Source organism: Thalassophryne amazonica, chromosome 7, assembly GCF_902500255.1.
Source record: "Thalassophryne amazonica chromosome 7, fThaAma1.1, whole genome shotgun sequence".
Classification (NCBI taxonomy): domain Eukaryota; kingdom Metazoa; phylum Chordata; class Actinopteri; order Batrachoidiformes; family Batrachoididae; genus Thalassophryne; species Thalassophryne amazonica.
In genome coordinates, this window is record NC_047109.1 from 113,491,726 (window position 1) to 113,504,645 (window position 12,920).

The window sequence follows — 12,920 nt, forward strand, 5'->3', positions numbered from 1 at the left end:
ATACAGTACAATGCAAATAATAAATGGATAACGAAAGGGCCTGCAAAAGGCTTTTAAGAGAAAAATATGCTATACAGAGAGTTCATTAAAAGTAAATCAAGAGAGGCAGAGATTATATATAAGGAATATGAAATAAATTAACAACTATTATGCAGAATTGCTAAAAAAAAACATACTTTGGAAAATACTAAATGATAATAAAAACAACATAAAGGAAACATGGAAAATACTGAATAGTATTATAACAAATAAACCCAAATCAAAGAACTACCCAACATACTTTGCTTATAATAACAAAGATGAATATAACATGAACCAAGTAGTAAATGTTTCAATAACATTTTTTGCTCATGTTGGGCCAGATTTGGCATCTGATATTCCACACATCACATGGGGAAAATCACCAATAATTGACAGAAATCCACATACAATGTTCCTTGGCCCAGTTGATGAAAGGGAACTTATTAAGGTAGGCATCACCGAACAGCCTGCAAAGCAAGAGTGCAAGAAGGACGAAAAAGGAACTTAAAAAAACCGAAGCTAACGATCTTGACGCTTTAAATTAAACGCCCCTGGAGCTACAGCTGGAGCGGTGTGTGTCTGCATCTCTGAGTTCTGAGTTGCCACATGTACAGAAGGGCTGGATTGTCATTCCTACACTCATATTGTTATATTTAATAAACAAGAAGCACTCAGAGAGTGCAAACCTCTGCCAAGGCCATGGGGTCACTGACGCCATAACATCTACACGCCGTGGAATCACTGAACCTAAAAAAGTCTAACAATGATGTTTGCTCAGTAGTAAAAAAGTTTCATCTGCTGTGACTGGATAGCATGTATCCTTAGCGCTTGGCATCACAGTTTATTGCAACTTGCACCTTTTCCAGAAGCTACTGTCATCTGAGCACTGATATTGATATTACATGTGCTTATAGACAAAAACAAATAAGAGACAAAATTCAATTTATTATTCAACTAAACTGCAAATATATTAATTTTTTTTAACATTTATGAAACACTTCTCTAAACAAGGCCATAGGGTCACTGACCCTAAAGAGATTCCCTCCTTGGCACAGTGATCTATTTCTTTTTGTCTCTTTCTCTAAAATTGTATATAATAATCATTAGATTATTAATATATAAAGAAAAATAAATTTAAGAAATATTACAATTTGAAAACAAATGCACCCAAACGTCATGACAGCTGCAACTGCTTAATGCTAACTTTTAACATTGAAAATGCCATAGACAAGCTAACGCGTTAGCATCGGGATCCGGATCGTGATCCGGATCATCACTAAAATTTAATCACTTGTTCCTCTTGTCATTTCCAACCACTCCACAAAATTTCATCAAAATCTGTTCAAAACTTTTTGAGTTATCCTGCTGACAAACAGACAGACAAACAAACGTGACCAAAAACATAACCTCCTTGGCGGAGGTAAAAATAATAAGTGCACACAGGAGCTGCTGCTGCTGCTAATGCTGCATTCAAGTACCATCGGGAATTACACAACTTTTTTGTTGTTTAAAATTCAGCAGTTGCTTGTGGCAAAATAATTAATTATATCCACACAAAAGATTAATTCTGTCCTATGTAAGGTGCCTGAGCCCATTGAAGCTGACCCCCCACAAAGATAAAAAAATCCAAGCGAGCAGGCTGAGTTTGCCCTGTAATTTCCAAAAACATTCAGCTGCTCCAACGAAGTCAAATTAAACAATAGCATTACAAAAACTAAACAAACGATTAAAAAACCTCAAGAATGACAGACAAACGAAACACAGACGAATTGAGGTTTTCGTTGCCCTTTGTTCAAATTTTTCAAGTTTAAAAATCCTGACGAAGCGCCAGCTGCAGGAACGAAGCTGCGCGAAGGTTAAATGATGTCAACGAAAGTCCAGATTCCTTATTTCCTCAGGGCTTCGCCGCCTTTTGTTAAGTGCTGTGTGACTGGAACATTAGTAAAGCAAATGATTACTGAAATTGCCAAACCATTAACATATATTTAATGAATCATTTCAAACTGGAATTGTCCCAAATGGTATGAAAGTGGCAAAAGTGATGCATTTATTCAAATCTGGTGACAGACATCTTTTTACTAATTACAGGCCTGTGTCTTTATTGTCACAATTTTCAAAGATGTTGGAAAAACTTAACAATAGCAGGTTGGATAAATTTTTAGAACAACATAACTTGCTGGACGAAGGTCAATATGGTTTTAGGTCCACTGCACTGGCTCTGCTCGATTCAGTAGAAGAGATCAGTAGTCATATGGACCAAAGGGAACTAGTAATAGGTTTATTTATTGATCTGAGAAAGGCTTTTGATATAATAGATCACAACATATTATTTCAAAAGATGGAACTGTATGGGATCAGAGGAATGGCTCTGAATTGGATTAAAAGCTATTTAGAAAACTGGACGCAGTTTGTTAAACTCGGGGACTACTGTTCTTCGTATCTGGACATCATTTGGGGGATTCCCCAGGGTTCTGTGTTGGAACCTAAGTTATTTATTTTGTACATTAATGATTTATGTAGAGTTTCAGATGTGTTCAGAGCAGTTCTCTTTGCAGATGACACAAACATGTTTTGTTCAGGAGATAAATTGCAACAATTATTATCTGATTTAGGAACAGAAATGATAAAGTTGAAGAGTTGGTTTGATATTCACAAACTGTCATTAAATTGGTCCAAAACTAAAATAATGTTATTTGGAAATCATAAAAAAGACGCACAAATAAAGTTAAATATAGAACGGGTAAACATAGAATGTGTCAAAGAGAACAAGTTGTTAGGAATGATTATTGATGAAAGAATCAACTGGAAAGCTCATATTCAACATATTCAAAAGAATGTATCGAAAAGTGTTACAGTTTTAAATAGGGCTAACCACATTCTTGATGGCAAATCACTACATACTCTTTATTGCACATTGATGCCACCTTACCTGATTTATTGTGCGGAAGTCTGGGGCAATAACTATAAAACTACAGTGCAACCATTATTCATCCTTCAAAAAGAGCATTAAGAATAATCCACAATGCAGGGTATCATGATCATACCATCCCATTGTTCATTAAATCAAAAATATTAAAACTCTATGATCTGATAACGTTCAAGACTGTTCAATTGATGTACAAAGTGAAAAATAAGCAATTGCCATTTAGAATACAAGATTTTTTTGCACCAAGAGAAGGAATATATAATTTAAGGGTTTGTATCGTTTCAAAATTGTGGGTGCTCGGACGACCAGGAAATGCTTCTGTGTCTCCATTTGTGGCCCCCAAAAATGGAATAATCTACCTGAGGAACTCAAACGATGTCCAAATATTAACTGGTTCAAATATTTATATACAGATATGGTGTTCTCTGGATATGTATCTGATGAAACAGATTGAGATTTTTGTGTTGTATAAAGAATCTGCTACACTTGAATCCTTACTACTGAAAATGTATGGTGGTAACGAGCACATAAGAGGAGCTGTTTGGGGAAATATGTGACTTCACTTGAGATTTTGTTTGGAAATGTTCGTTCATGATCAGGCACATACTGTAGCCTGGTTTAATTTGACTGTATGGAGGGGTGTAGGCATTGATAAGCATTGCTTCTGCCTATGCCTTTTGGGCACTATGTACATTGTTTTCTTTTTTCTTTTCTTTCTTTTAACTACTTTGTCTATGAGTTTTGTTTGTTTGTGTATGAGGTATTTTGTTAAGCATATATGTGCCTAATAAATTCAGTTCAATTAAAAAAAAATCTCAGAGATAGCTTTTTATATCCTTCCCCTAAACCATGATGTTGAACAATCTTTGTTTTCAGGTCATTTAAGAGTTGTTTAGAGGCTCCCATGTTGCCACTCATTAGAAGAGATGCAAACATTTGCAAATGGCCCCCTTAAACACTGTTTCTCATGATTGGATTCACCTGTGTAAGGAGGTCAAGAGTCAATGAGCTTACCAAACCAATTTTTCCAATAATTGGAGTGTGCTGTATAATAATTGGAGTGCTCTACATGTATTCAAATCAATAAAATGACAAGGGTGCCCAAATTTATGCACCAGCCCAATTTTGTTTAAATAATTATGGCACACTTTCTGTAAATACTAGAAACTTCATTTCACTTTTCAAATATCGCTGTGTTTGTCTGCTATATGATATATTTAACTGAAATTTCTGATCCAGACAACCAAAAAGGAAAATCACGAAAATTATCAGGGCTGTCCAAACGTTTGCATACAACTGTATGTAAATGCAAATTTGTTTATGACAGAGGCTTCAAACATGCAGCCTGAGGGCCTGATGAGGTCCTGAGCTCATAATTTAAGGCCTTAATTGTCACCATTTAAATATAGCCCTGGATGATTATTTTCCTTTGGCTGGAGAATCTGTTTATGGCAAACTGTCATCTTCCCGGTGAAAGTTGTGTTCACATCATCACATTGTTTTCATCGTTTTTGCATTCTGCATCCTGCTTTGGACTGTGCAGATCGAGACCTGTGTGTGTGTGAAGAGATACATTTGCTCTGCTTTGCCTCATTCCTAAACATAGCGTTAGTGTTTAGAACAAACCTGACAATTATATCTAAAAGCTGCCGCTGGCAAATGGGCGAAGTCATTGCAACACCCACATCTGGTCACTCCGTCCATATGTTACCACAAAACATTTACTCCCACCAATTTATACCTCATGCAAGGAACAGAAAGGGTAGATTGTGGGGTATCACGTGAGCTTGACCGAAGATCTCTCCAGGGGTTTTTCTTACTTGGGTCTCAATAGGAAACCACTTTGTTGCTGCACATTAACATTAGTTTCTTCTACATTGTGAAAATGTTCATTGCTTTACACTCATTGGCTACCTTTTGCAAAGGCCAACGTGTCATGTGGTTGAAGGTCAACAAACTTGAACTTTTGATGAGGTGTTTCTCTGCGTGACTCTTGCACACTGGTGGAGGAAATACGTAGCGAATCTATTTTGCTGTTGTGAACACAGCTTAAGAACTTTGCTCCTGCTGCCAAGTTCCAGGAAAATACATCCCAATACAGTTCCAATACATCACTTGTTTTAGTAGCTCAGGTCTTGGAGCAGCATGGTGTCTGTCCTGCATCCGTCATACCACGACACCCGACTAGGTAGACAACTGGTCCATTGTCACCTCCTGCAAGTCACAAACTGTGCTGCAGCTGAGTGGTATGTGCACATCATCTTGCCCTTTTTTTGGATGCTAGGATCCTCAGAACTGAGTCAACTGCATGCTGGATCAGGAGCAACAAAGCATGCCACACAGCCATTATGTCATTGGTAATGTTGTTTCACAATGCAAGTTGTCCGCTTAGGTAAGGCTTCATTTGACACAAAGTCATTCCAGTTGTACCCAAGAATCCTGTGGAGAGACCAAGTACTAAACACATCCCGTTACAGTCTTTGGCCACTGATTTGTGTCCAGGTCTCACAACCATATGGAAAGACAGATGTTGTCTTTCCGAGACACTAAAGACTTGGGCTTTCATCCTCTCCAGAAGTATCATATAGCTGAGCAGAAGGTAACTGTAACTAAGTCTTGTACTAAATGACCGTTGCAAGTACCTTTTCCGGCACAGAGAGCAGGGTAATACCCCTGTATCTGTTCCAGTCCAGGAAATCTCACGTTTTATTCCATAGAGAGACAACAAGCCTTTTGTTCCTGTCTGTTGCGATGATACCTGCCTCCCAGATAGAAACAAAGATTGCTTCCAGCACCTGCCGAACTGCGTCCCTACCTGCTACGAGGAGTTCAGTTCGATTTGGTCCAAAAATCTGGACTAAATGTTGCTGTTATGATTGCACTGCCTGCTGTATTTTTCACACCGATGTTGTGTCTCCCTGAAAGTGTTTCCCAATAAGTTTCCACAATAGCAATGCGTCCTTTCCTTTTCCAAACAACAGTTGGAGAAAACACTTTTCAGTCGTCTCTATTTTGTGTTTGTGTCCCGGTTCTGTGTTTATAGTCCTGGGATGCAATGGCTGTGAGTGACTTGACAAGTAATGGGCGATGTTTTACAGTAATTAGTCCTTTTTGTTGCTGCTGTGCTGGTTCTGAATGCCAGGGGGGACTGCGAGGGGGTTGGGGCGAATGTGTTAGTGGGTGGGTAGCAGAGTGGGTGTTGGTCCCTTCTTTTGTAGCCTCGACTTCTCTCCTCTCCGCTGAGAAAAAGGGATGGGGCCGAGGCAGCTGTCACTTACCATGTGAATGTTTTGAGGCCGGCCCAGGGGTCTTTAGAAAACTCCCCTTTTTTAACCCCCCTAAACCCATTTTTCAAACAGAAGGAGCTCGGAGTTTGTGAGCCACTCGAGGAGGGGCATTGTTGGATGAGAAGGGGGCGGTAGAGAGAAAGCTTGGGGAAGGTAAAGGGGGCACTTTGCCGCCTGGATGGTGCTGGAGCAACCTGAGCAGTCGCCGCCGAGAACACCGCCGCCTGCGCTGCCTTGTTGTTGTGTAGAAACCAGGACAATCTGACCTCCGTTTGAGAACTGCTTCTGGCTGGGAGCTGTGGGAGTACAACTGATCCGTTGGAATACATTGTCTCCATCTGGGTGCACTATCCCGTCAGCGGCATTAACAAGGAAGGAATTCCTCTATTGCAGCTCCCACAACAAAGAAGAAAGGGAGAGGAGCAGAGCTGGTGGGAGGAGAAGTGAAATGAGGGGGAGAGGATGGGGAGGGGTGTCCCGCGAGGGGAGGAGAGGAGGACATTGTTTGTCTGTGACTGTGGGCAACGGAAAAGCAGGAGTTATCGGTGCGTGTGTGAGTGTGTTTAGAGGGTGAGTTTGTACGTGAGCGTGCGTATGTGTATTTGTGTGAGTGAGCGAACGTTGGAGGGAGCGTGAAAGTGAGCGAGGTGGCTCCACGTCAGGATGTTGGCGCTGGGAGACGCTTCAAAGGATGCTCAAACAAAGCTGGATTCTTTCTCGCCTTTTTGAATGGGGACCAACGATTGGCTGAATTCCTTCACTCATGCTGTTGGCCACAACTCTGCTTCAGGGTAAGTTGGAGCTCAAACCGCCAAAACCGCCACCAACTGAGGACGGGAAGTTTGCAGGTTAGCGACTGGACCAGGAGCAGGTGATGATGTCACTTTTAAGGTACCTTTGAACACCAGCAGGATGTTGTGAGTTTATGCTCTTTAATAGCCGCGTGTCAGTCGCCGTTGATTATTTGTTTTACGAGTTCCTCTTCTGAGTTCTTCGTTTTGTCAAAGCCTCGTTTGCCGCCTGATGCCATGAGCAGGTGTCTTTGAACTATGACCTCGCATTGTCCGCTCTCAGATGTTACAAGTCTCCCGGGTGAGTGCTCAGCAGTCGCCCTTGATTAGGGACCACTACCATGATTACTACTCCAACCCCCCCCCCCCCCAAAAAAAACCCCAGCAGTGACACATTACATTACGTATGCCCAGTGTCCACCGTGTGACTGAAGGTTATTATTCTGCTTCTTGTTGTGAACCCTTGACTCATAAATGGGTCAGTAGATGCAAACACGAGTTGTTTATGTTTGCATGGATTCATACATGAATTCATAAGGTCCCAAAACCAGGTGACGTCATGAAATATGACAATGGCGTGTTCGCTTTCTCCAGACTATAGCATTGATTTTTTTTTTTTTTTACTTCATGTTTCTATCGATGGAGAAGCCCCCGGCACTGCAACTAAATTCATTAGAGAAATGGAGTGTAGCCATTTGTCATAAATCACCGCTTAGCGCCAGGAAGGGGCTGCTCTGAATTAAGGCCCATTTCTAAAGGGGTTAAGTGATGGGATGGTCGGGTCATCCACCGTAAGAGTTAAATGGAGGGTTGGTTCTCTGCTTTTCTCTGGAATCATCGCACAAAATCTGCTGGTCAGACCCGCGGATCATATTGTGACACTGTGCCTATATATATATCAATCAATCAATCAATTTTTTTATATAGCGCCAAATCACAACAAACAGTTGCCCCAAGGCGCTTTATATTGTAAGGCAAGGCCATACAATAATTATGTAAAACCCCAACGGTCAAAACGACCCCCTGTGAGCAAGCACTTGCTACAGTGGGAAGGAAAAACTCCCTTTTAACAGGAAGAAAACCTCCAGCAGAACCAGGCTCAGGGAGGGGGCAGTCTTCTGCTGGGACTGGTTGGGGCTGAGGGAGGAGAACCAGGAAAAAGACATGCTGTGGAGGGGAGCAGAGATCGAGTCACTAATGATTAAATGCAGAGTGGTGCATACAGAGCAAAAAGAGAAAGAAACAGTGCATCATGGGAACCCCCCAGCAGTCTACGTCTATAGCAGCATAACTAAGGGATGGTTCAGGGTCACCTGATCCAGCCCTAACTATAAGCTTTGCAAAAAGGAAAGTTTTAAGCCTAATCTTAAAAGTAGAGAGGGTGTCTGTCTCCCTGATCTGAATTGGGAGCTGGTTCCACAGGAGAGGAGCCTGAAAGCTGAAGGCTCTGCCTCCCATTCTACTCTTACAAACCCTAGGAACTACAAGTAAGCCTGCAGTCTGAGAGCGAAGCGCTCTATTGGGGTGATATGGTACTATGAGGTCCCTAAGATAAGATGGGACCTGATTATTCAAAACCTTATAAGTAAGAAGAAGAATTGTAAATTCTATTCTAGAATTAACAGGAAGCCAATGAAGAGAGGCCAATATGGGTGAGATATGCTCTCTCCTTCTAGTCCCCGTCAGTACTCTAGCTGCAGCATTTTGAATTAACTGAAGGCTTTTTAGGGAACTTTTAGGACAACCTGATAATAATGAATTACAATAGTCCAGCCTAGAGGAAATAAATGCATGAATTAGTTTTTCAGCATCACTCTGAGACAAGACCTTTCTGATTTTAGAGATATTGCGTAAATGCAAAAAAGCAGTCCTACATATTTGTTTAATATGCGCTTTGAATGACATATCCTGATCAAAAATGACTCCAAGATTTCTCACAGTATTACTAGAGGTCAGGGTAATGCCATCCAGAGTAAGGATCTGGTTAGACACCATGTTTCTAAGATTTGTGGGGCCAAGTACAATAACTTCAGTTTTATCTGAGTTTAAAAGCAGGAAATTAGAGGTCATCCATGTCTTATGTCTGTAAGACAATCCTGCAGTTTAGCTAATTGGTGTGTGTCCTCTGGCTTCATGGATAGATAAAGCTGGGTATCATCTGCGTAACAATGAAAATTTAAGCAATACCGTCTAATAATACTGCCTAAAGGAAGCATATATAAAGTGAATAAAATTGGTCCTAGCACAGAACCTTGTGGAACTCCTTGTGGCTTCCTTGAGCAGCCTGGTAGGAATGGGGTCTAATAAACATGTTGATGGTTTGGATGAAGTAACTAATGAAAATAACTCAGACAGAACAATCGGAGAGAAAGAGTCTAACCAAATACCGGCATCACTGAAAGCAGCCAAAGATAACGATACGTCTTTGGGATGGTTATGAGTAATTTTTTCTCTAATAGTTAAAATTTTGTTAGCAAAGAAAGTCATGAAGTCATTACTAGTTAAAGTTAATGGAATACTCAGCTCAATAGAGCTCTGACTCTTTGTCAGCCTGGCTACAGTGCTGAAAAGAAACCTGGGGTTGTTCTTATTTTCTTCAATTAGTAATGAGTAGAAAGATGTCCTAGCTTTACGGAGGGCTTTATTATAGAGCAACAGACTCTTTTTCCAGGCTAAGTGAAGATCTTCTAAATTAGTGAGACGCCATTTCCTCTCCAACTTACGGGTTATCTGCTTTAAGCTACGAGTTTGTGAGTTATACCACGGAGTCAGACACTTCTGATTTAAACGCTCTCTTTTTCAGAGGAGCTACAGCATCCAAAGTTGTCTTCAATGAGGATGTAAAACTATTGACGAGATACTCTATCTCCCTTACAGAGTTTAGGTAGCTACTCTGCACTGTGTTGGTATATGGCATTAGAGAACATAAAGAAGGAATCATATCCTTAAACCTAGTTACAGCGCTTTCTGAAAGACTTCTAGTGTAATGAAACTTATTCCCTACTGCTGGGTAGTCCATCAGAGTAAATGTAAATGTTATTAAGAAATGATCAGACAGAAGGGAGTTTTCAGGGAATACTGTTAAATCTTCTATTTCCATACCATAAGTCAGAACAAGATCTAAGATATGATTAAAGTGGTGGGTGGACTCATTTACTTTTTGAGCAAAGCCAATAGAGTCTAATAATAGATTAAATGCAGTGTTGAGGCTGTCATTCTCAGCATCTGTGTGGATGTTAAAATCGCCCACTATAATTATCTTATCTGAGCTAAGCACTAAGTCAGACAAAAGGTCTGAAAATTCACAGAGAAACTCACAGTACGACCAGGTGGACGATAGATAATAACAAATAAAACTGGTTTTGGGACTTCCAATTTGGATGGACAAGACTAAGAGACAAGCTTTCAAATGAATTAAAGCTCTGTCTGGGTTTTTGATTAATTAATAAGCTGGAATGGAAGATTGCTGCTAATCCTCCGCCCCGGCCCGTGCTACGAGCATTCTGACAGTTAGTGTGACTCGGGGGTGTTGACTCATTTAAACTAACATATTCATCCTGCTGTAACCAGGTTTCTGTTAGGCAGAATAAATCAATATGTTGATCAATTATTATATCATTTACCAACAGGGACTTAGAAGAGAGAGACCTAATGTTTATTAGACCACATTTAACTGTTTTAGTCTGTGTGCAGTTGAAGGTGCTATATTATTTTTTCTTTTTGAATTTTTATGCTTAAATAGATTTTTGCTGGTTATTGGTAGTCTGGGAGCAGGCACCGTCTCTACGGGGATGGGGTAATAAGGGGATGGCAGGGGGAGAGAAGCTGCAGAGAGGTGTGTAAGACTACAACTCTGCTTCCTGGTCCCAACCCTGGATAGTCACGGTTTGGAGGATTTAAGAAAATTGGCCAGATTTCTAGAAATGAGAGCTGCTCCATCCAAAGTGGGATGGATGCCGTCTCTCCTAACAAGACCAGGTTTTCCCCAGAAGCTTTGCCAATTATCTATGAAGCCCACCTCATTTTTTGGACACCACTCAGACAGCCAGCAATTCAAGGAGAACATGCGGCTAAACATGTCACTCCCGGTCTGATTGGGGAGGGGCCCAGAGAAAACTACAGAGTCCGACATTGTTTTTGCAAAGTTACACACCGATTTAATGTTAATTTTAGTGACCTCGATTGGCGTAACCGGGTGTCATTACTGCCGACGTGAATTACAATCTTACCAAATTTACGCTTAGCCTTAGCCAGCAGTTTCAAATTCCTTCAATGTCGCCTGCTCTGGCCCCCGGAAGACAATTGACTATGGTTGCTGGTGTCGCTAACTTCACATTTCTCAAAACAGAGTCGCCAATAACCAGAGTTTGATCCTCGGCGGGTGGTGTCGTCGAGTGGGGAAAAACGGTTAGAAATGTGAACGGGTTGGCGGTGTACACGGGGCTTCTGTTTAGGGCTACGCTTCCTCCTCACAGTCACCCAGTCAGCCTGCTTTCCCGGCTGCTCGGGATCTGCCAGGGGGGTAACTAACGGCGGCTAAGCTACCTTGGTCCGCACCGACTACAGGGGCCTGGCTAACTGTAGAATTTTCCACGGTGCGGAGCCGAGTCTCCAATTCGCCCAGCCTGGCCTCCAAAGCTACGAATAAGCTGCACTTATTACAAGTACCATTACTGCTAAAGGAGGCCGAGGAATAACTAAACATTTCACACCCAGAGCAGAAAAGTGCGGGAGAGACAGGAGAAGCCGCCATGCTAAATCGGCTAAGAGCTAGTAGCTACGCTAAGCTAGCGGATCCCTAAAACACGCAAAGTGAATAATGTGTAAATAATTTAGAGGTGATTCAGCAGAAGGAGTGCTTTAGTTAAGGCACGTAAAGATTACACTGGGAAACAAATCGGAATCTAGATAACTAGATCAATCTAACTGCGCAGATTAAACAGCTAACAGATACAGAAAAACACAGCTGTGCTCCGGAACAGGAAGTGATACAATACCGCAGTGAGAGCCAACCACCAGTAGAGGCAAGCAAGATCCAATAATAAGAAACAATAAGAAATATACTCAAAACCTGGATTCATCTTTTATACGTATATATATATATATATATATATATATATATATATATATATATATATATATATTGCAATAATAATTAAAACTTCTGAATATCAAATGCTTAATGAGATTAAACATTAAAGAGTAAAACTAAATAAAAGCTCCATTGTATGCCTGGCATATAACCCGGCGCAAGTTTCCACCCAATGCAGGTGACATTTTTACACCCGGCGCCCCCCTCCTCCAAATCATAATATCACTCACACTCATGGGTGACTCTTAGACTATGGGCACTTATTATGTCCTTTGATCATATTGTATGAAAAACAGAAAAAAAAAAGGGAAATTTCACACTTTATAGTTATCTTTACAATGAAAGTGTGTCAAGAAATTTGTTCTAGTAGTCTATGATGACTTTTTCACCTTTTTTCAGCATCATTATATGCAAATATTGCCGTTTTGTGCTTGTCCCACACCCAGCCTTTTGATCTTCAATGATAAAAATGAATGGTAAAGAAACGTTTTTTTCTAATGTTTTAAAATATCTCTGAATAAAATATCAGTAAAATAATCAAAACATAATTGGGGTATTCAATGTCATACAACTGTTGTGATTTTTTTAAACAAAATGTAGTTGTCCCACACTATTGCCGTAATTTCCACCACAACACTGTAATGTCCCTAAACAGTTTGTATGAAAGATTGTTTGGGTAGTGTCTATGGAGATAAACAGTGACATCAGAGCACATGTATATAGCGCCAAATCACAACAAACAGTTGCCCCAAGGCGCTTTATATTGTAAGGCAATGGTGTGGTGGAAATTACATTTACAAGGC

General features: G+C 40.6%; 2 protein-coding genes across 2 annotated transcripts in view; both read left to right on the forward strand.

The window, feature by feature from the left end:
• LOC117513519 (plectin-like) overlaps window positions 1–12,920 on the forward strand; it is a 192,198-nt gene that overhangs the window by 130,385 nt on the left and 48,893 nt on the right. Inside the window, 1 exon segment of the mRNA XM_034173689.1 lies at window positions 7,025–7,082. Coding sequence (XP_034029580.1) covers window positions 7,025–7,082 — 58 coding nt within the window.
• The window catches only part of LOC117514787, a 44,914-nt gene that overhangs the window by 25,752 nt on the left and 6,242 nt on the right, over window positions 1–12,920 (forward strand). The window lies entirely within an intron of this gene.